Here is a 19,675-nt window from a genome sequence, read left to right as displayed (position 1 = left end):
CATGTTCCTAGTATACCAATTAGCTTCTTTTTATATTTATTATACTTATTTTCTGCCTCTATAGATGTCTGTGTTATTAATATTCCATATAATGTCTTTTTGTTGTGACAAGCATTTTTCAGTCCTTTTTTCATCCATGGTTGGTTGTTTTTCTTTTGCTTCTTACTAACTTCTTTCCATGGACAACATAAACATTGATATTATACATGAGGGCCAATAAATATATATATATATATATATATATATATATATATATATATATATATATATATATATATATATATATATATATATATATATATATATATATATTTGATATGGCAAGCTACTTTTGCAGTGTAGCTTGTAGTGTAGCATGCTACAATTCTCTGAGGATAGCTTAGCTCCATTTAATTGAGAGTAACTTGTAGCTTAGCTTACTACATTGTCCAGGTAGCTTGCCCATCACTGTCTATTTGGCCTAGCTCACATGTCAATAGTTTGAATACTGCAAACTTCAATACAGTAACACCTCATTTGTTCTGCAGACGTCCAGCGGGTGTCAGCGGAGAGTCATGAAGAGATTCCCTCCAAGCAGCAGGAGTGGAGCTCCAGTGTGGGACAGAAGGAGCTGGAGCCCCCACACATTAAAGAGGAAGAGGAGGAACTGTGGGAGCAGCTTCAAAGGTTGGTGGAGGCTAACGAAGAAGATGAAGCTCAGTCCTTCCAGCTTCATCACAGTCAAAGTGAGGAGAACAGAGGGGCGGAGCTTGTAAGTCAACACATCACAGAAGCTGATGGAGAGCATTGTGAAGATATCAAGTCAGAACCAGACAGCATCTTTGCTCCACTGTCAGACATGGACCACATGATGTCACACTCTTCTGATCACAGTGACCACATCCAAAAACCTTCAGAGAGTAAAAATGACTCTAAAGGTGATACGAGACATCACACTAACAACAAACACTTTGACTGCTCTGAATGTGGGAAATCATTTAGACAGAAGAGCCATTTTACAGAACACATGAGAACACACACTGGAGAGAAACCTTTTACTTGCTTTGTTTGTGCTAAAAGAGTCAACACTAAGAATGAAATGATATTACACATGAGAACACATACTGGAGAGAAACCTTTTACTTGCTCTGTTTGTAAGAAGAGTTTCTCCGCAAAGCATTACATGACCAGACACATGAGAACACATCTTGGAGAGAAACCTTTTACTTGCTCCGTTTGTAAGAAGAGTTTCTCCAAAAAGTGTAACATGACCAGACACATGAGAACACACACTGGAGAGAAACATTTTGCTTGCTCAGCTTGTGCTAAAAGTTTCAACACCAAGTATGAAATGATATCACACATGAGAACACACACAGGTGAGAAACCCTTTACTTGCTCTGTTTGTAAGGATAATTTCTCTCAAAAGCAACACATGACCAGACACATGGGAACACACACTGGAGAGAAACCTTTTGCTTGCTCAGCTTGTGCTAAAAGATTCTACACTAAGAATGAAATTATATTACACATGAGAACACACACAGGTGAGAAACCCTTTACTTGCTCTGTTTGTAAGAAGAGTTTCTCCAGAAAGCAAATCATGACCATACACATGAGAACACACACTGGAGAGAAACCTTTTACTTGCTCTGTTTGTAAGAAGAGTTTCTCCATAAAGACACACTTGACCACACACATGAGAACACACACTGGAGAGAAACCTTTTACTTGCTCTGTTTGTAAGAACAGTTTCTCCAGAAAGCAAAGCATGACCATACACATGAGAACACACACTGGAGATAAACATTTTACTTGCTCTGTTTGTAAGAAGAGTTTCTCCACAAAGCGTAACATAACCATACACATGAGAACACACACTGGAGATAAACATTTTGCTTTCTCAGCTTGTGCTAAAAGATTTTACTCTCAGAATGACATGATATTACACATGAGAACACACATGGGTGAGAAACCCTTTACTTGCTCTGTTTGTAAGAAGAGTTTCTCCAGAAAGCAAATCATGACCAGACACATGAGAACACACACTGGAGAGAAACCTTTTGCTTGCTCAGCTTGTGCTAAAAGATTCAACACTAAGAATGGCATGATATTACACATGAGAACACACACTGGAGAGAAACCTTTTACTTGCTCAGTGTTAGAATAATTATGAATATATTATCACACTAACTTTAGTATCCTTAAAGTCTGTTGCTTTAGTTATTAGTTATTGTGCTTAAGTTAGACTTTTCTATTTGTGCAAGGACAAAAACTTCTTGTCTGAGGGGTGGCCTCAGCCACAGATGTTATCTTTGTTTTAGCCCGCTAACAGCCAAGGACTTCAAGGACCTCTACGAAGATAAGACGACTGCACGCAGACGAAGCAGAGACTTTAAGGACCTCAATGAAGATAAGATGACAACACGCAGACGAAGCGGAGACAAGGCGAAATCACAAGGCCACCACCACATTGTGTCACTTATTGTGCATTCTGGACCTGCTTTGCATAATATATGTGACCACTCCTTTTAGAGGCGGCCTCAGTGATGTTGACTGTGGAACTCTTGAATAAATAGAGGGACGCGGGAGCTGAACCTTAGAGCGTAGGGCGAGACTGTGACTAAGTGTGCGGATCCATGTGTTCTCCTCATGAGCTAAATTGAACTCTGTCTCTGCATGATTCCTTGCTCCTTGTCTGATGAATATATGTCATCAGTGTTTGAACCTGACACTCAGCTTGTGCTAAAAGATTCAACACTAAAAAGGAACTTTTATTACACATGAGAACACACATAGGTGAGAAACCTTTTACTTGCTATGTTTGTAAGAAGAGTTTCTCCAGAAAACAAATCATGACCACACACATGAGAACACACACTGGAGAGAAACCGTTTAGTTGCACTGTGTATGATAAGATGTTCAGGTTTAAGTATCAGGCCAGTAGACACAAGTGTGTAACAGTCATGGAAGCTGCAGGGATTTAAAAACACTTAAAGGGAAACATTATCACAATTTCAGAAGGGTTAAAAGCATTAAAAATCAGTTCCCAGTGGCTTATTTTATTTTTTGAATTTTTTTTCAAAATTCTACCCATCACGCAATATCCCTAAAAAAAGCTTCAAAGTGCCTGATTTTAACCATCGTTATATACACCCGTCCATTTTCCTGTGACGTCACATAGTGATGCCAACACAAACAAACATGGCGGATAGAACAGCAAGCTATAACGACATTAGCTCGGATTCAGACTCGGATTTCAGCGGCTTAAGCGATTCAACAGATTACGCATGTATTGAAACGGATGGTTGTAGTGTGGAGGCAGGTAGCCAAAACCAAATTGAAGAAGAAACTGAAGCTATTGAGCCATATCGGTTTGAACCGTATGCAAGCGAAACCCACGAAAACGACACGACAGCCAGCGACACGGGAGAAAGCGAGGACGAATTCGGCGATCGCCTTCTAACCAACGATTGGTATGTGTTTGTTTGGCATTAAAGGAAACTAACAACTATGAACTAGGTTTACAGCATATGAAATACATTTGGCAACAACATGCACTTTGAGAGTGCAGACAGCCCATTTCAGGCGCGCTAAGAACATATATTTTTCCACGATTTCAGCACTCAGGTTAACCATACCTAAATAGACACAAAATACTGCATTACACAAGACTACCCGAATGTACTCGAATGATTGAAAAAAAATTAATGTTTTTAAGCTAAATTATTGGTAAACACAGTTTATGTATAATAATTTACGTAAAACCATGAGTAATGAATAAAGTTTTCATTAATTAATATATTCTGTAGACATACCCTCATCCGCTCTCTTTTCCTGAAAGCTCATCTGTCCAGTTTTGGAGTTGATGTCAGCAGGCCAGGGAAGCTAGGGTCGATATTCTTCTCTTGATCCTCTTCGGTGGCATAAGGGACGGTGTGAGCCAAGACATCCAGGGGGTTTAGCTCGCTCGTCTACGGGAACAAACTGCCGCCATTGCTTGCCGTGCTACCGAGGTCCTTTGTCCCTGAATTGCTCACACACTCCGGCAGATTCAATGGGGGTCTGGCGGCAGATTTCTTTGACTTTATGGTTGGAAATGCATCTGCTTTGAGTGTCGCAGGATATCCACACATTCTTGCCATCTCTGTTGTAGCATAGCTTTCGTCGGTAAAGTGTGCGGAACAAACAACTGACCATTTCGTCGGCTTTCCCCACACCCTCGTATTTTGAACAAATTTTGTCCAATTTCTTGCCACTTTGGCATCTTTGGGCCACTGGTGCAACTTGAATCCGTCCCTGTTGGTGTTGTTACACCCTCCGACAACACACCGACGAAAGTGAGAAAATGGCGGACTGCTTCCCGATGTGACGTCACATGACGTCATCGCTCCGAGAGCGAATAATAGAAAGGCACTTAATTGGCCAAAATTCACCCATTTAGAGTTCGGAAATCGGTTTAAAAAAATATATGTTTTTTTTTCTGCAACATCAAGGTATATATTGACGCTTACATAGGTCTGCTGATAATGTTCCCCTTTAAATTAGTGGTAAAAGTGCAATATAATAACCCAGTTTCAGAATGATTTCCCTGTTAAAATTTCACAATTCATGAGATTTTTATTTAAAATGACGTTTTTCGGGGCTTGTTGGTCTAGTGGTATGATTCTCGCTTAGGGTGCGAGAGGTCCCAGGTTCAACTCCCGGACAAGCCCTTAACAGTACTTTTGAACTCTTAGCTTAATTTTCCAAACAGCACACAATGAAGGGATCAATAAAAATGTATAAAATCAAATACAGTGGTAGCTCAATTTACGATCTCTAATTGTTTACGAAAGAGCTTGTAACCCTTAGTTCTTTTTTTTTGCATGAAAATAGCCATACCTTTAAATTAGTGGTAAAAGTGCAATATACTAACCCAGTTTCAGAATGATTTCCCTGTTAAAATCTCACAATTCATGAGATTTGTATCTAAAATGAAATTTTTTGGGGCTTGTTGGTCTAGTGGTATGATTCTCGCTTAGGGTGCGAGAGGTCCCGGGTTCAACTCCCGGACAAGCCCCTAACAGTGATCTTGAAGTTTTAGCTACATTTCCCAAACTGCACACAATGAAGGGATCAATGAAAATGTATACAATTAAATACAGTGGAAGCTCTAATTGTTTTAGGACAGAGCTTGTAACCCTTAGTTCTTTTTTGCAGGAAAATAGCCATACCTTTAAATTAGTGGTAAAAGTGCAATATACTAACCCAGTTTCAGAATGATTTCCCTGTTAAAATCTCACAATTCATGAACATTTTTGATGAAACTTGATTTTTTGGGGCTTGTTGGTCTAGTGGTATGATTCTCGCTTAGGGTGCGAGAAGTCCCGGGTTCAATTCCCGGACAAGCCCTTAACAATGCTTTTGAACCTTTAGCTCAATTTTCTAAACTGCACACACTCAAGGGATCAATGAAAATAATTTTAAAAAAATGCAGTGACACCTCAATTTTCTAGCTCTAATTGTTTTAGGACAGAGCTTGTAACCCTTAGTTCTTTTTTGCATGAAAATAGCCAAACCTTTAAATTAGTGGTAAAAGTGTATTATACTAACCTAGTTTTAGATTGTGTTCCCAATCAACATGTCACATTTATTGAGATTCTTGCAAAATCACAAGTCAGAGCTTTTTGGTCTAGTCGTATGATTCTCGCCTGAGGTCTGGGGTTCAATTACTGAAAAAGCTCTTGTTCATTTCCATCCATCCATCCATCCATCTTCTTCCGCTTATCCGAGGTCGGGTCGCGGGGGCAGCAGCTTAAGCAGGGATGCCCAGACTTCCCTCTCCCCAGCCACTTCATCCAGCCCCTCCCGGGGGATCCCGAGGCGTTCCCAGGCCAGCCGGGAGAGATAGTCTTCCCAGCGTGTCCTGGGTCTTCCCCGTGGCCTCCTACCGGTCGGACGTGCCCGAAACACCTTCCTAGGGAGGCGTTCAGGTGGCATCCTGACCAGATGCCCGAACCACCTCATCTGGCTCCTCTCGATGTGGAGGAGCAGCGGCTTTACTTTGAGCTCCCCCCGAATGACAGAGCTTCTCACCCTATCTCTAAGGGAGAGCCCCGCCACCCGGCGGAGGAAACTCATTTCGGCCGCTTGTACCCGTGATCTTGTCCTTTCGGTCATGACCCAAAGCTCATGACCATAGGTGAGGATGGGAACGTAGATCGACCGGTAAATCGAGAGCTTTGCCTTCCGGCTCAGCTCCTTCTTCACCACAACGGATCGATACAGCGTCCGCATTACTGAAGACGCCGCACCGATCCGCCTGTCGATCTCACGATCCACTCTTCCCTCACTCGTGAACAAGACTCCGAGGTACTTGAACTCCTCCACTTGGGGCAAGATCTCCTCCCCAACCCGGAGATGGCACTCCACCCTTTTCCGGGAGAGAACCATGGACTCGGACTTGGAGGTGCTGATTCCCATCCCAGTCACTTCACACTCGGCTGCGAACCGATCCAGTGAGAGCTGAAAATCTTGGCCGGAGGAAGCCATCAGGACCACATCATCTGCAAATAGCAGAGACCTAATCCTGCAGCCACCAAACCAGATACCCTCAACGCCCTGACTGCGCCTAGAAATTCTGTCCATAAAGGTTATGAACAGAATGGGTGACAAAGGGCAGCCTTGGCGGAGTCCAACCCTCACTGGAAACGTGTCCGACTTACTGCCGGCAATGCGGACCAAGCTCTGACACTGATCATACAGGGAGCGAACTGCCACAATAAGACAGTCCGTTACCCCATACTCTCTGAGCACTCCCCACAGGACTTCCCGGGGTACACGGTCGAATGCCTTCTCCAAGTCCACAAAGCACATGTAGACTGGTTGGGCAAACTCCCATGCACCCTCAAGGACCCTGCCGAGAGTATAGAGCTGGTCCACAGTTCCTCTTGTTCATTTATGCATGAAAATTGTAGTGAATCAACATTTGTGTTAATAAAAGTGCAGTTACAGGTTGTTTCCCCAGATAAAATATAAACTTTTTTGAGAATTTGGAAACTTTTGCCATAGGGCTTGTTGGTCTAGTGGTATGATTCTCGCTTAGGGTGCGAGAGGTCCCGGGTTCAATTGCTGGACAAGCCCTTAACAGTGATTTTGAAGTCTTAGCTACATTTTCCAAACTGCACACACTCAAGGGATCAATGAAAATGTATAAAATCAAATACAGTGTTAACTCAATTTCAAGCTCTAATTGTTTTAGGACAGAGCTTGCAACCCTTAGTTCTTTTTTGCAGGAAAATAGCTATACCTTTAAATTAGTGGTAAAAGTGCAATATACTAACCCAGTTTCAGAATGATTTCCCTGTTAAAATCTCACAATTCATGAGATTTTTTATCTAAAACAACATTTTTTGGGGCGTGGTGGTCTAGTGGTATGATTCTTGCTTAGGGTGCGAGTGGTCTCAGGTTCAACTCCCAGCCAAGCCCTTAACAGTGATTTTGAAGTCTTAGCATAATTTTCCAAACTGCACACACTCAAGGGATCAATGAAAATGTATAAAATCAAATACAGTGATACCTCAATTGTCTAGCTCTAATTGTTTTAGGACAGAGCTTGTAACCCTTAGTTCTTTTTTGCATGAAAATAGCCATACCTTTAAATTAGTGGTAAAAGTGTAATATACTAACCTAGTTTTAGATTGTGTTCCCTATCAACATGTCACATTTATTGAGATTCTTGCAAAATCACAAGTCAGAGCTTGTTGGTCTAGTCGTATGATTCTCGCCTGAGGTCTGGGGTTCAATTACTGAAAAAGCTCTTGTTCATTTATGCATGAAAATTGTAGTGAATCAACATTTGTGTTAATAAAAGTGCAGTTACAGGTTGTTTCCCCAGATAAAATAGAAACTTTTTGAGAATTTGATAACACTTGCCATAGGGCTTGTTGGTAGTGGTATGATTCTCGCTTTGGGTGCGAGAGGTCCCGGGTTCAATTCCAGGACAAGCCCTTAACAGTGATTTTGAAGTCTTAGCTACATTTTCCAAACTGCACACACTCAAGGGATCAATGAAAATGTATAAAATCAAATACAGTGGTAGCTCAATTTACAAGCTCTAATTGTTTTAGGACAGAGCTTATTACCCTTAGTTCTTTTTTGCAGGAAAATAGCCATACCTTTAAATTAGTGATAAAAGTGCAATATACTAACCCAGTTTCAGAATGATTTCCCTGTTAAAATCTCACAATTCATGAGATTTTTATCTAAAACAACATTTTTTTGGAGCTTGTTGGTTAAGTGGTATGATTCTTGCTTAGGGTGTGAGAGGTCCCAGGTTCAACTCCTGGCCAAGCCCTTAACAGTGATTTTGAAGTCTTAGCATAATTTTCCAAACTGCACACACTCAAGGGATCAATGAAAATTTATAAAATCAAATACAGTGGTAGCTCAATTTACAAGCTCTAATTGTTTTAAGACAGAGCTTGTAACCCTTAGTTCTTTTTTGCAGGAAAATAGCCATACCTTTAAATTAGTGGTAAAAGTGCAATATACTAACCCAGTTTCAGAATGATTTCCTTGTTAAAATCTCACAATTCGTAAGACTTTTTGTTGAAACATGTTTTTGCGGTGCATGTTGGTCGAGTTATATGATTCTCGCTTAGGAAGAGTTAGGGCTGCATGGGATTCTGGGTATTTGTCCTGTTGTGTTTATGTTGTGTTACGGTGCAGATGTCCTCCCGAAATTTGTTTGTCATTGTTGTTTGGTGTGGGTTCACAGTGTGGCGCATTATTAGTAAGAGTGTTAAAGTTTTTTTTTTTTTATATACCGCCACCGTCAGTGTGACCTGTGTGGTTGTTGACCAAGTATGCCTTGCTGTCACCTACGTGAGCAAGCGGAAGCCCCATACAACGTGTGGCTGATCAGGCACGCTGACTGTAGTGAGTGCTATATGCTGTACTAACACGGCACACATGACGCTGACAAGCGCCATTAATTTAAAACCCGCGTGCCGCAGCAGCTTTCAAGTTCCACATAAAGGTGTGGGCCGCGTGTCTGAGAGTCCTGCTCATACAAAGCATAAAAACAACTTTGTGTGCAGTGTTATTCCATTTAAAATTTCGAAAAAATTTTGCGGCTCCCATTCTTTTCTATAATTTGTAAAACTGGTCAAAATGGCTCTTTGACTGGTAAAGGTTGCCGACCCCTGGTCTAGTGGTATGATTTTCGCTTTGGGTGCGAGAGGTTCCGGGTTCAATTCCTGGACAAGCCTTTAACAGTGATTTAAAACTCTTAGCTTAATTTTCCAAACTGCACACACTCAAGGGATCAATGACAATTATAAAATGAAATACAGTGATAGCTCAATTTACAAGCTCTAATTGTTTTAGGACAGAGCTTGTCCCCCCTCCCCCAACCTCCCTTCACGCTTTTTTTTTTTTTTTTTTCACCTCCCCCACTAATCTGTAAAAGTTGGGAAATTGTCAAAAATGTGTGTGTTTATGAGAAGATAGACAAAGTTTATGTACAGAAATCTTATGAGTGAATGATCCATCCATCTAATTATCTTCTTCCGCTTATCGGAGGTTGGATCGCGGAGGCAGCAGCCTAAGCAAGGAAGTCCAGACTTCCCTCTCCCGAGTCCTTTTGAACCAGCTCAGAGTGAATGATTAATGTTGTTTAGGTTGTGATATAATACAGCTGTGCTTCTGGATGAGAAAAATAGTTGACTGTTGAGGTTGTTTTTTTTAACTGTGCTGGTGATTGCGCCCGGTTAACTCAGGGCTGTCAAACTCAAATACAGAGTGGGCCAAAATGTCAAAGTGAACAAAGCCGCGGGCCAAGGTTGAACAAAGTAACCTTTTAATAGGGACCCAAACAAGTTTTGCATTGAATATTGAACGAGCAAGGCTTATATAACTTTATAGTGACATGCAAAATCCAGTTTCAAATAATAATAATAATAATAATAATAATAATAATTAAAAAAATATCAATAAAATTTAAATAAAAATGTAATGCCTTTTTTTCTATTTGCAGCCTTCTAAGGTAAATATCAAAATCAACTTTTTCCACAGGCTAATAATAAATTTGAAAATAAAATAACAATAATGAATGAATCAAACATTCAAGCCTTGAAGTAGCAAAAGAAAATGCACGAATAAAACATTAATTATTGCTCAGTTTGCTACACTGATTTGCTTTAACACTGAATATGGAACAAGCAACACTTATATAACTTCATAGTGCAAAATCAACTTTCAAAAAACAAACAAAAAGACATCAACGGTATATTAAATTGAATTAAAAAAAAAATGTAATGCCTCTTTTCTATTTGCAGCCTTCTGAGGTAAATATCAACATTAAGTTAGTGGGCGGAGGCGGGGTTGGGTGGTAGCGGGGGGGGGGGGGGGGTATATATTGTTGCATCCAGGAAGAGTTAGTGCTGCAAGGGGTTCTGGGTATTTGTTCTGTTGTGTTTATGTTGTGTCACGGTGCGGATGTTCCCCCGAAATGTGTTTGTCATTCTTGTTTGGTGTGGGTTCACAGTGTGGCGCATACTTGTAGCAGTGTTAAAGTTGTTTATACGGCCACCCTCAGTGTGACCTGTATGGCTGTTGACCAAGTATGCATTGCATTCACTTATGTGTGTGTAAAAGCCGAATATTTTATGTGACTGGGCCGGCACGCTGTTTGTATGGAGGAAAAGCGGACGTGTGGAAATGGGGAGAAATTGGGGAGAATGGTTGCCCCGGGAGATTTTCGGGAGGGGCACTGAAATTCGGGAGTCCCCCAAGAAAATGGGGAGGGTTGGCAAGTATGAGTGTTAGCAGTGAATGCGGTGTTACAGCGGCACTGCTGCTGTATGATACCAGCGGGCCAGCTCGAATGTTCATTTGATATTGCCTCAAGGGCCAAATCAAATGACACGGCGGGCCAGAGTTTGACACCCTTGGGTTAACTGTATGGGTGTGATTGTGACTGTGCGATATTATAGTTTGTAAGAAGGGTCTGGGATTTTGATTACGGAAAAAGGTTCTCGCGCTTTGGTGATTTTTGTGAGTGTGTGTGTGATGCAGTAAGGAAAAACAAAAAAAAAAGGAGGCTCTGCTGGGAGACATTTTGAGATAAAAGATGTGTCGGTGTGACGAGGATGTGTGTCGTGCTGCACGTTGGACGTGGGCCGGAGAGGTGTGACACTGTTAGCATAGCATTGAGCTAGGTTAGCAAAAATGAGCTTACTAAGGCATAGTAAGGCTAAGTTAGCATTTAGCTTGGCATTACTAAGTGTGTTTGAACAGCTGTTCTCGGTCTGTGGAGTGTGCTGGTAGTTTGTGCTTGCTAATTCAAGTAAAACAAAAGATATATGAATAAATTACACATTTAAACATCAATAAATACATTTGGATTGTGGGACATTGAAGCATTGTTTGATTCATGATTCATTATTTTTATGTGTTTAGTATACTGTTTTGGTGCTTATCTGATCCATCCACTTCCTGTGTGGAGTTGGAGCAAACACACACGCACATCATAGATTAGGACACATTGTAGCTTTGAATTCATAGTTATACAACAAATACATTAATAATATTGAATTTAAATATGATGAAGGTAAAATTGATTATTTAAATATATTGACATTTTAATTATTTTAAGAATAATCAAGATAAAATAAAATTTCAATTTATATTCTAAAACATTTTTAACTTTTATCTGTGCAGCTGATATTAATCATATATTGTCAACCTGTGTGAAGCATGGAGTCTGAGTCGCAGGCGAGGAAGAAGTACAGATAAAAGTGGCCACACTCAGCGCTAACAAAACGTAGATCAGCGTTAAACAAATTCTAATCATAAGGACATACTAAGTTATGAGAACTTAAGTAAACAGACAACAAGCAAACCACAAATAATAATTTAAATAAATAACAAAAGAAAGCAAATTTCTATGTGACAAATGAAGGTGCATGTAGAATTACATTTAGAGAATAAAACTAAATGGAAATAAACGTCTGTAAGATAAGCAGTCTGTCCAGTGTTTACAAGGACGAGACGTCATGAACTTTGCCCGGATTAGCAATAGATAGATAGATAGATAGATGGATGGATAGATAGATAGATAGATAGATAGATAGATAGATAGATAGATAGATAGATAGATAGATAGATAGATAGATAGATAGATAGATAGATAGATTGCACGTTATTGATCCCTGCAGGAGAGTTCCCTCGGGAAAATGCATATTCCAGCAGCAGTGTCCAAAATTGAGATCGAATTTAAAAAGTAAAAAGTAAATAATGGGGGTATAAATGGAAACAAAATAGAAAAATATTATAATAGAATAAAAATAAAAAGTAACAATGAGAATAAAAATATAACAGTAAAATAAGAATATCACAAGAGAAACTAGGCAGTAGTGACCATGTTATGAAAAAGTATTGCACTATTATTGTTTTGCATCCTAGCTCCCCCAGAGAGGACTTGTACAGTCTAATGTCATCCTAGTACCCCCCTACCCCCCGAGAGGACTTGTACAGTCTAATGGCGTGTGGGACAAAGGAGTTTTTAGTCTAAATCATATCTAAAGTTTAAAATTCTAAAATTCAGGTTATGAAGGAGGAATAATTGTTAAGAGATAAATAAAGATGCATGACATTAAATGCTTTTGGATTGCTGTTGTATTTTATAAGACTGATTTATGTTGGATTGTTGTGTTTGTGTTGTGAAAAGAGAGAGAGAGCAGGTGAAGGAAGATTGAGGGTGAAGAGAATGGATTGAGAAAATATGGGAAAAGGATGTTTATAACCGTACGTTACGTGAATGGTTTCTAGGAGAGGAGAACAGAAAATAGAAACATTGTGTGAAGTGTAGGGAAGAGATAGATACAAGATGTTGTTTGTAAAGGAAAACGAAAGTGAAGAAAAGATGAGAAAGTGACAAATGAAGGTATTCACAAGTGGTATGCTGTTGGTGGTGGTTCGCTGCAAGTTTGTGTATTTGTTTGTTTGGTAGTTTGAGTGAAATGGGAAGAAATCAATAGGAATAATTCGATGCAAAATGGAATAAAACTATGAGTGCGATAGATAATGAATGAATGAATGAAATAAGTTTATTTCCATCATATAATCAACCATCAACCATTTTGTGTGAGCAGTTTAACAGCACAGATGAGACATTTTAACAATCATACACATTTACACACAGAAAGAAAAGAAAAGAAAAGGAATGAGCGAAAAAGGGATAGGCTGAAGCCAAAGCTTATATTTGCCTATCCTGTACATTCACTGAACATTAGATTACCTGGAACATTAATGTTAAAAGATGAAAGTCATTGTTACTATATTTATAATGTTCAATCATTTCAACTTTCAAGGGTTTCTTAAATTATAACAAAAAACTAAATGTGTTCAGCTCATCACTGAGTTTGGTCCACCATTTAACTCCTAAAACTGAAATACATTTGTATTTTTTATAATTGTTCTTACTTGACCTATTTCAGAAATCAATATCCCCCGTAAATGATAGTTTTCTCCTCATAATGTAAATAAGCTAAGAATCCAAGCTGGAAGGCTGTTGTTCTTTACTCCAAACATAATTGCCATTGTTTTAAAAATAGATTATCTGAACATTTTAACACATTAGAACTTATAAATAATGGATTGGTATGTTCATAGTAGCACGCTTGTGTATTATTCTAATGATTTGTTTTGAGGTTAAATATTGGGTCTATGTTTGTTCCATAAACTTCCACACAATATGTTAAATATGGAAAAATAAAATAATAATATAACATATGCAGACATTTCCTATTCAGCATGTGTCTTACTTTATACAGAATAGCAATGGATTTGGATATTTTTCCTTAATATATTCAATATGCAGTTTCCAACATATTTATGATCAATTATTATTCCCAAGAATTTAGTTCAAATACTCTATCAATTTCCTCTTGATTCAATTTTAATGTAGTTTCACAACTTGACTTTGCACCACAAACACCACAAATTTAGTTTTGTTACCATGTAATGATAACTTATTGATATCAAACCATTTTTTTAGCTGAATCAACTCAATCTCAACACTTCCTTCAAGTCTTCTCCTGAACAATATACATTTGTATCATCTGCAAACATAATACATTTACATTTATGACATACTGAACAAATATCACTTAAATAAAGTAGAAATAACTTAGGTCCCAATATCGAGGCTTGTGGAACCCCACAAGTTACTTTTTCTGGCTGTGATTTAGTCTTATTAATTTCCACATATTGAAATCTATTACTTAAATAACTACTTAACCACTGTTGTGAAACACATATCACATTCATGGGGGTATTGGAATAGGATTGAGGAAGATGTCTGCTGTGGTGGAGGTGAGTTTGGAAATTAATATAATAAAAGTACGTTTTAAGTCGTTTAACTAAAGTGTAGTCCAACATTTTTAGGTTGAAGTATTTTATTTTTATTTAGACATTGCTTTGAATGATGTTGAATAATAATTACAAATAAAAGCCTATATTAATGACTATAATAAGAGTCCATATGTAAAGTGTTATAAAGGAGACAAGTGTTGGTCGGCTTATCGCTTAGCACACGGCCTTGTGTGTGTTTGTGCTGCGCTATCAAGATAGTTGGCGCCCAGCACTGTGTGTGTGTGTGTGTGTGTGTGTGTGTGTGTGTGTGTGTGTGTGTGTGTGTGTGTGTGTGTGTGTGTGTGTGTGTGTGTGTGTGTGTGTGTGTGTGTGTGTGTGTGTGTGTGTGTGTGTGTGTGTGTGTGTGAGTGTGTGTGTGTGTGTGTGTGTGTGTGTGTGTGTGTGTTGTGACTGGTTTGAATGAGCAGGTGGAGGAACGAGAATAAATACATGCTTTATTTTGTAGAATATCACGCACAACAGGAAGTCAGAGTGCACAAGTGAAGTGTAGCATGACAGCGTGCTCCAACCAACTGACAGACAAATGATAGTTTAATTACCTTATAGATAATCTTTAGTTGAATTAAAAAGTGACTTAAATACACATGTAGTACGAAGAATCTTTGAATTAGGAGTATTGATTAACGTTTAATGGGACAATTAATACTGTGATTTTAAACGTGATATGCGAAATTGAACTAAGCAAGAGGATAACGACAAGGCTGTGACAGAGCAGCAAGGAAACAAGTCCTTATAATATAGATCGCTGAAACTAAATGTCAAAAGAACCAAGAGGTCAATAATCAGCTAGGGTATATTCAACAGTGGGTGTACGTGTTTTGAGCTCCAAATTCTGGAGGGAAGAAACCTCAACAAAATGTAAAACCAGACAGTCGGACTCTGGTGGTGGTCGCGGTTATCCTAGGTCAAGCCAGGGTGGAAACTGTTTTTCAGCCGGGTGACTGGTCATGTGACTGTGCCAACTACTCTAAACAAGACAAACTCCGATTTGCAGCCAGAACATCATACAGGTGTGACAGACGACGCCCACAGCGGGACGAACAGCAGGAGATACAAACAGACCCCTGCTGGACATAAGTGTCAACGGACAATGTTATCAGTTCATGATTGACAATGGTGCCACACAATCATTGAAGCATCCCTTTGTGGTCAACCTGCACACACCTTGTAATGACCTGCTTTACGAACTGTGCCCTGACATTCAATATCGCACAGAACCTGACAACACGACATCAGCTGACAACTGCTGGGTACGCCTCCCAGGAACGAGTGGAGGACGGGGACTGCTCCAACTGTCCTATCGGTGAAAGCCCAGGCTGACTGAGGTGCGTCCGTGTGTGCCAACACCCGACCTGCCAAAATGTATGATCACCAATTAGACGACTCATAATAGGAGCCTTTTGACTCCTATACAGGTAAAAGCCAGTAAATTAGAATATTTCAGTAATTGCATTCAAAAGGTGTAACTTGTACATTATATTTATTCATTGCACACAGACTGATGCATTCAAATGTTTATTTCATTTAATTTTGATGATTTGAAGTGGCAACAAATGAAAATCCAAAATTCCGTGTGTCACAAAATTAGAATATTACTTAAGGCTAATACAAAAAAGGGATTTTTAGAAATGTTGGCCAACTGAAAAGTATGAAAATGAAAAATATGAGCATGTACAATACTCAATACTTGGTTGGAGCTCCTTTTGCCTCAATTACTGCGTTAATGCGGCGTGGCATGGAGTCGATTAGTTTCTGGCACTGCTCAGGTGTTATGAGAGCCCAGGTTGCTCTGATAGTGGCCTTCAACTCTTCTGCGTTTTTGGGTCTGGCATTCTGCATCTTCCTTTTCACAATACCCCACAGATTTTCTATGGGGCTAAGGTCAGGGGAGTTGGCGGGCCAATTTAGAACAGAAATACCATGGTCCGTAAACCAGGCACGGGTAGATTTTGCGCTGTGTGCAGGCGCCAAGTCCTGTTGGAACTTGAAATCTCCATCTCCATAGAGCAGGTCAGCAGCAGGAAGCATGAAGTGCTCTAAAACTTGCTGGTAGACGGCTGCGTTGACCCTGGATCTCAGGAAACAGAGTGGACCGACACCAGTAGATGACATGGCACCCCAAACCATCACCCAACCATGCAAATTTTGCATTTCCTTTGGAAATCGAGGTCCCAGAGTCTGGAGGAAGACAGGAGAGGCACAGGATCCACGTTGCCTGAAGTCTAGTGTAAAGTTTCCACCATCAGTGATGGTTTGGGGTGCCATGTCATCTGCTGGTGTTGGTCCACTCTGCTTCCTGAGATCCAGGGTCAACGCAGCCGTCTACCAGCAAGTTTTAGAGCACTCCATGCTTCCTGCTGCTGACATGCTCTATGGAGATGAAGATTTCAAGTTCCAACAGGACTTGGCGCCTGCACACAGCGCAAAATCTACCCATGCCTGGTTTACGGACCATGGTATTTCTGTTCTAAATTGGCCCGCCAACTCCCCTGACCTTAGCCCCATAGAAAATCTGTGGGGTATTGTGAAAAGGAAGATGCAGAATGCCAGACCCAAAAACGCAGAAGAGTTGAAGGCCACTATCAGAGCAACCTGGGCTCTCATAACACCTGAGCAGTGCCAGAAACTCATCGACTCCATGCCACGCCGCATTAACGCAGTAATTGAGGCAAAAGGAGCTCCAACCAAGTATTGAGTATTGTACATGCTCATATTTTTCATTTTCATACTTTTCAGTTGGCCAACATTTCTAAAAATCCCTTTTTTGTATTAGCCTTAAGTAATATTCTAATTTTGTGACACACGGAATTTTGGATTTTCATTTGTTGCCACTTCAAATCATCAAAATTAAATGAAATAAACATTTGAATGCATCAGTCTGTGTGCAATGAATAAATATAATGTACAAGTTACACCTTTTGAATGCAATTACTGAAATAAATCAAGTTTTTCAAAATATTCTAATTTACTGGCTTTTACCTGTATATTTGATTAGGCCAACCTCACATCATGTGGATGGTTGGCATAAGAGCTGCAAAGTAAAATACAGTAACACCTCATTTGTTCTGCAGACGTCCAGCGGGTGTCAGCGGGGAGTCATGAAGAGGAGTGGCACACCAGTGTGGGACAGAAGGAGCTACAGGCCCCCTCCCACATTAAAGAGGAGCAGCTTCATGATGAAGATGAAGCTCAGTCCTTACAGCTTCATCACAGTCAAAGTGAGCAGAACAGAGGGGCGGAGCTTGTAAGTCAACACATCACAGAAGCTGATGGAGAGCATTGTGAAGATATCAAGTCAGAACCAGACAGCATCTTCATAAGTAGTTTATTTAGTTTAGTCTTTATATGATAGGACAATGCACAGAAACATTAAGTTAAAGGACAGATGTTTTCTGTACGAGATTATAGTTAAATAGCTACTTTCCATCTGCAGTCCCTGGCTATCTAAATTAAAGGGATACAAAAATCATAAAAATAAAATGATGACAATAAAATCTTACTATAGCATGTAAGATCGGTAGGTCGTGAGTTCAAACCCCGGCCGAGTCATACCAAAGACTATAAAAATGGGACCCATTACCTCCCTGCTTGGCACTCAGCATCAAGGTTTGGAATTGGGGGTTAAATCACCAACATGATTCCTGGGCGCAGCCACCGCTGCTGCCCACTGCTCCCCTCACCTCCCAGGGGGTGATCAAGGGTGATGGGTCAAATGCAGAGAATAATTTCGCCACACCTAGTGTGTGTGTGACAATCATTGGTACTTTAACTTTAACTTTAACTTTTAATCAAATTAAGAAAAGTCATAAAATGCCTTTTCATTGACACATACTTAATATACAATACAACCACACCTTATTTACAAACCCCGTTTCCATATGAGTTGGGAAATTGTGTTAGATGTAAATATAAACGGAATACAATGATTTGCAAATCCTTTTCAAGCCATATTCAGTTGAATATGCTACAAAGACAACATATTTGATGTTCTAACTGATAAACATTTTTTTTTTTTTGCAAATAATCATTAACTTTAGAATTTGATGCCAACAACACGTGACAAAGAAGTTGGGAAAGGTGGCAATAAATACTGATAAAGTTGAGGAATGCTCATCAAACACTTATTTGGAACATCCCACAGGTGTGCAGGCTAATTGGGAACAGGTGGGTGCCATGATTGGGTATAAAAGTAGAGTCCATGAAATGCTCAGTCATTCACAAACAAGGATGGGGCGAGGGTCACCACTTTGTCAACAAATGCGTGAGCAAATTGTTGAACAGTTTAAGAAAAACCTTTCTCAACCAGCTATTGCAAGGAATTTAGGGATTTCACCATCTACGGTCCGTAATATCATCAAAGGGTTCAGAGAATCTGGAGAAATCACTGCACGTAAGCAGCTAAGCCCGTGACCTTCCATCCCTCAGGCTGTACTGCACCAACAAGCGACATCAGTGTGTAAAGGATATCACCACATGGGCTCAGGAACACTTCAGAAACCCACTGTTAATAACTACAGTTGGTTGCTACATCTGTAAGTGCAAGTTAAAACTCTCCTATGCAAGGCGAAAACCGTTTATCAACAACACCCAGAAACGCCGTCGGCTTCGCTGGGCCTGAGCTCATCTAAGATGGACTGATACAAAGTGGAAAAGTGTTCTGTGGTCTGAGGAGTCCACATTTCAAATTGTTTTTGGAAACTGTGGACGTTGTGTCCTCCGGACCAAAGAGGAAAAGAACCATCCGGATTGTTATAGGCGCAAAGTGTAAAAGGCAGCATGTGTGATGGTATGGGGGTGTATTAGTGCCCAAGACATGGGTAACTTACACATCTGTGAAGGCACCATTAATGCTGAAAGGTACATACAGGTTTTGGAGCAACATATGTTGCCATCCAAGCAACGTTACCATGGACGCCCCTGCTTATTTCAGCAAGACAATGCCAAGCCACGTGTTACATCAACGTGGCTTCATAGTAAACGAGTGCGGGTACTAGACTGGCCTGCCTGTAGTCCAGACCTGTCTCCCATTGAAAATGTGAAGCCTAAAATAGCACAACGGAGACCCCCGGACTGTTGAACAACTTAAGCTGTACATCAAGCAAGAATGGGAAAAAATTCCACCTGAGAAACTTCAAAAATGTGTCTCCTCAGTTCCCAAACGTTTACTGAGTGTTGTTAAAAGGAAAGGCCATGTAACACAGTGGTGAACATGCCCTTTCCCAACTACTTTGGCACGTGTTGCAGCCATGAAATTCTAAGTTAATTATTATTTGCA

At 40.0% G+C, this 19,675-nt stretch overlaps 3 protein-coding genes and 2 non-coding genes across 8 annotated transcripts in view; 4 read left to right on the top strand and 1 right to left on the bottom strand.

Moving 5' to 3' along the window:
- Positions 1-19,675, bottom strand: part of LOC133572331 (uncharacterized) — a 188,490-nt gene that overhangs the window by 57,701 nt on the left and 111,114 nt on the right. The window lies entirely within an intron of this gene.
- LOC133571919 (uncharacterized) overlaps positions 1-19,675 on the top strand; it is a 158,869-nt gene that overhangs the window by 78,986 nt on the left and 60,208 nt on the right. The window lies entirely within an intron of this gene.
- Positions 1-19,675, top strand: part of LOC140676641 (uncharacterized) — a 78,803-nt gene that overhangs the window by 25,962 nt on the left and 33,166 nt on the right. For 2 of the 4 annotated variants that reach the window (XM_072911894.1, XM_072911900.1), the window contains one exon: positions 528-2,275. The exons of the other annotated variants lie outside the window; for them this stretch is intronic. In XM_072911894.1, the coding sequence (XP_072767995.1) occupies positions 528-2,149 (1,622 nt within the window). In that variant the 3' untranslated portion in view covers positions 2,150-2,275. Of the gene's footprint in view, positions 1-527; positions 2,276-19,675 lie in introns of those variants that run through there. 4 annotated transcript variants of the gene reach the window in all.
- Positions 4,970-5,041, top strand: trnap-agg (transfer RNA proline (anticodon AGG)). The gene has a single exon. It is a non-coding gene; the product is annotated as a tRNA-Pro (tRNA).
- trnap-agg (transfer RNA proline (anticodon AGG)) lies at positions 5,302-5,373 on the top strand. The gene has a single exon. It is a non-coding gene; the product is annotated as a tRNA-Pro (tRNA).

This window comes from Nerophis lumbriciformis, linkage group LG29 (assembly GCF_033978685.3).
Source record: "Nerophis lumbriciformis linkage group LG29, RoL_Nlum_v2.1, whole genome shotgun sequence".
Taxonomy (NCBI): Eukaryota; Metazoa; Chordata; class Actinopteri; order Syngnathiformes; family Syngnathidae; genus Nerophis; species Nerophis lumbriciformis.
This window is presented reverse-complemented; position numbering and strand designations above follow the sequence as displayed.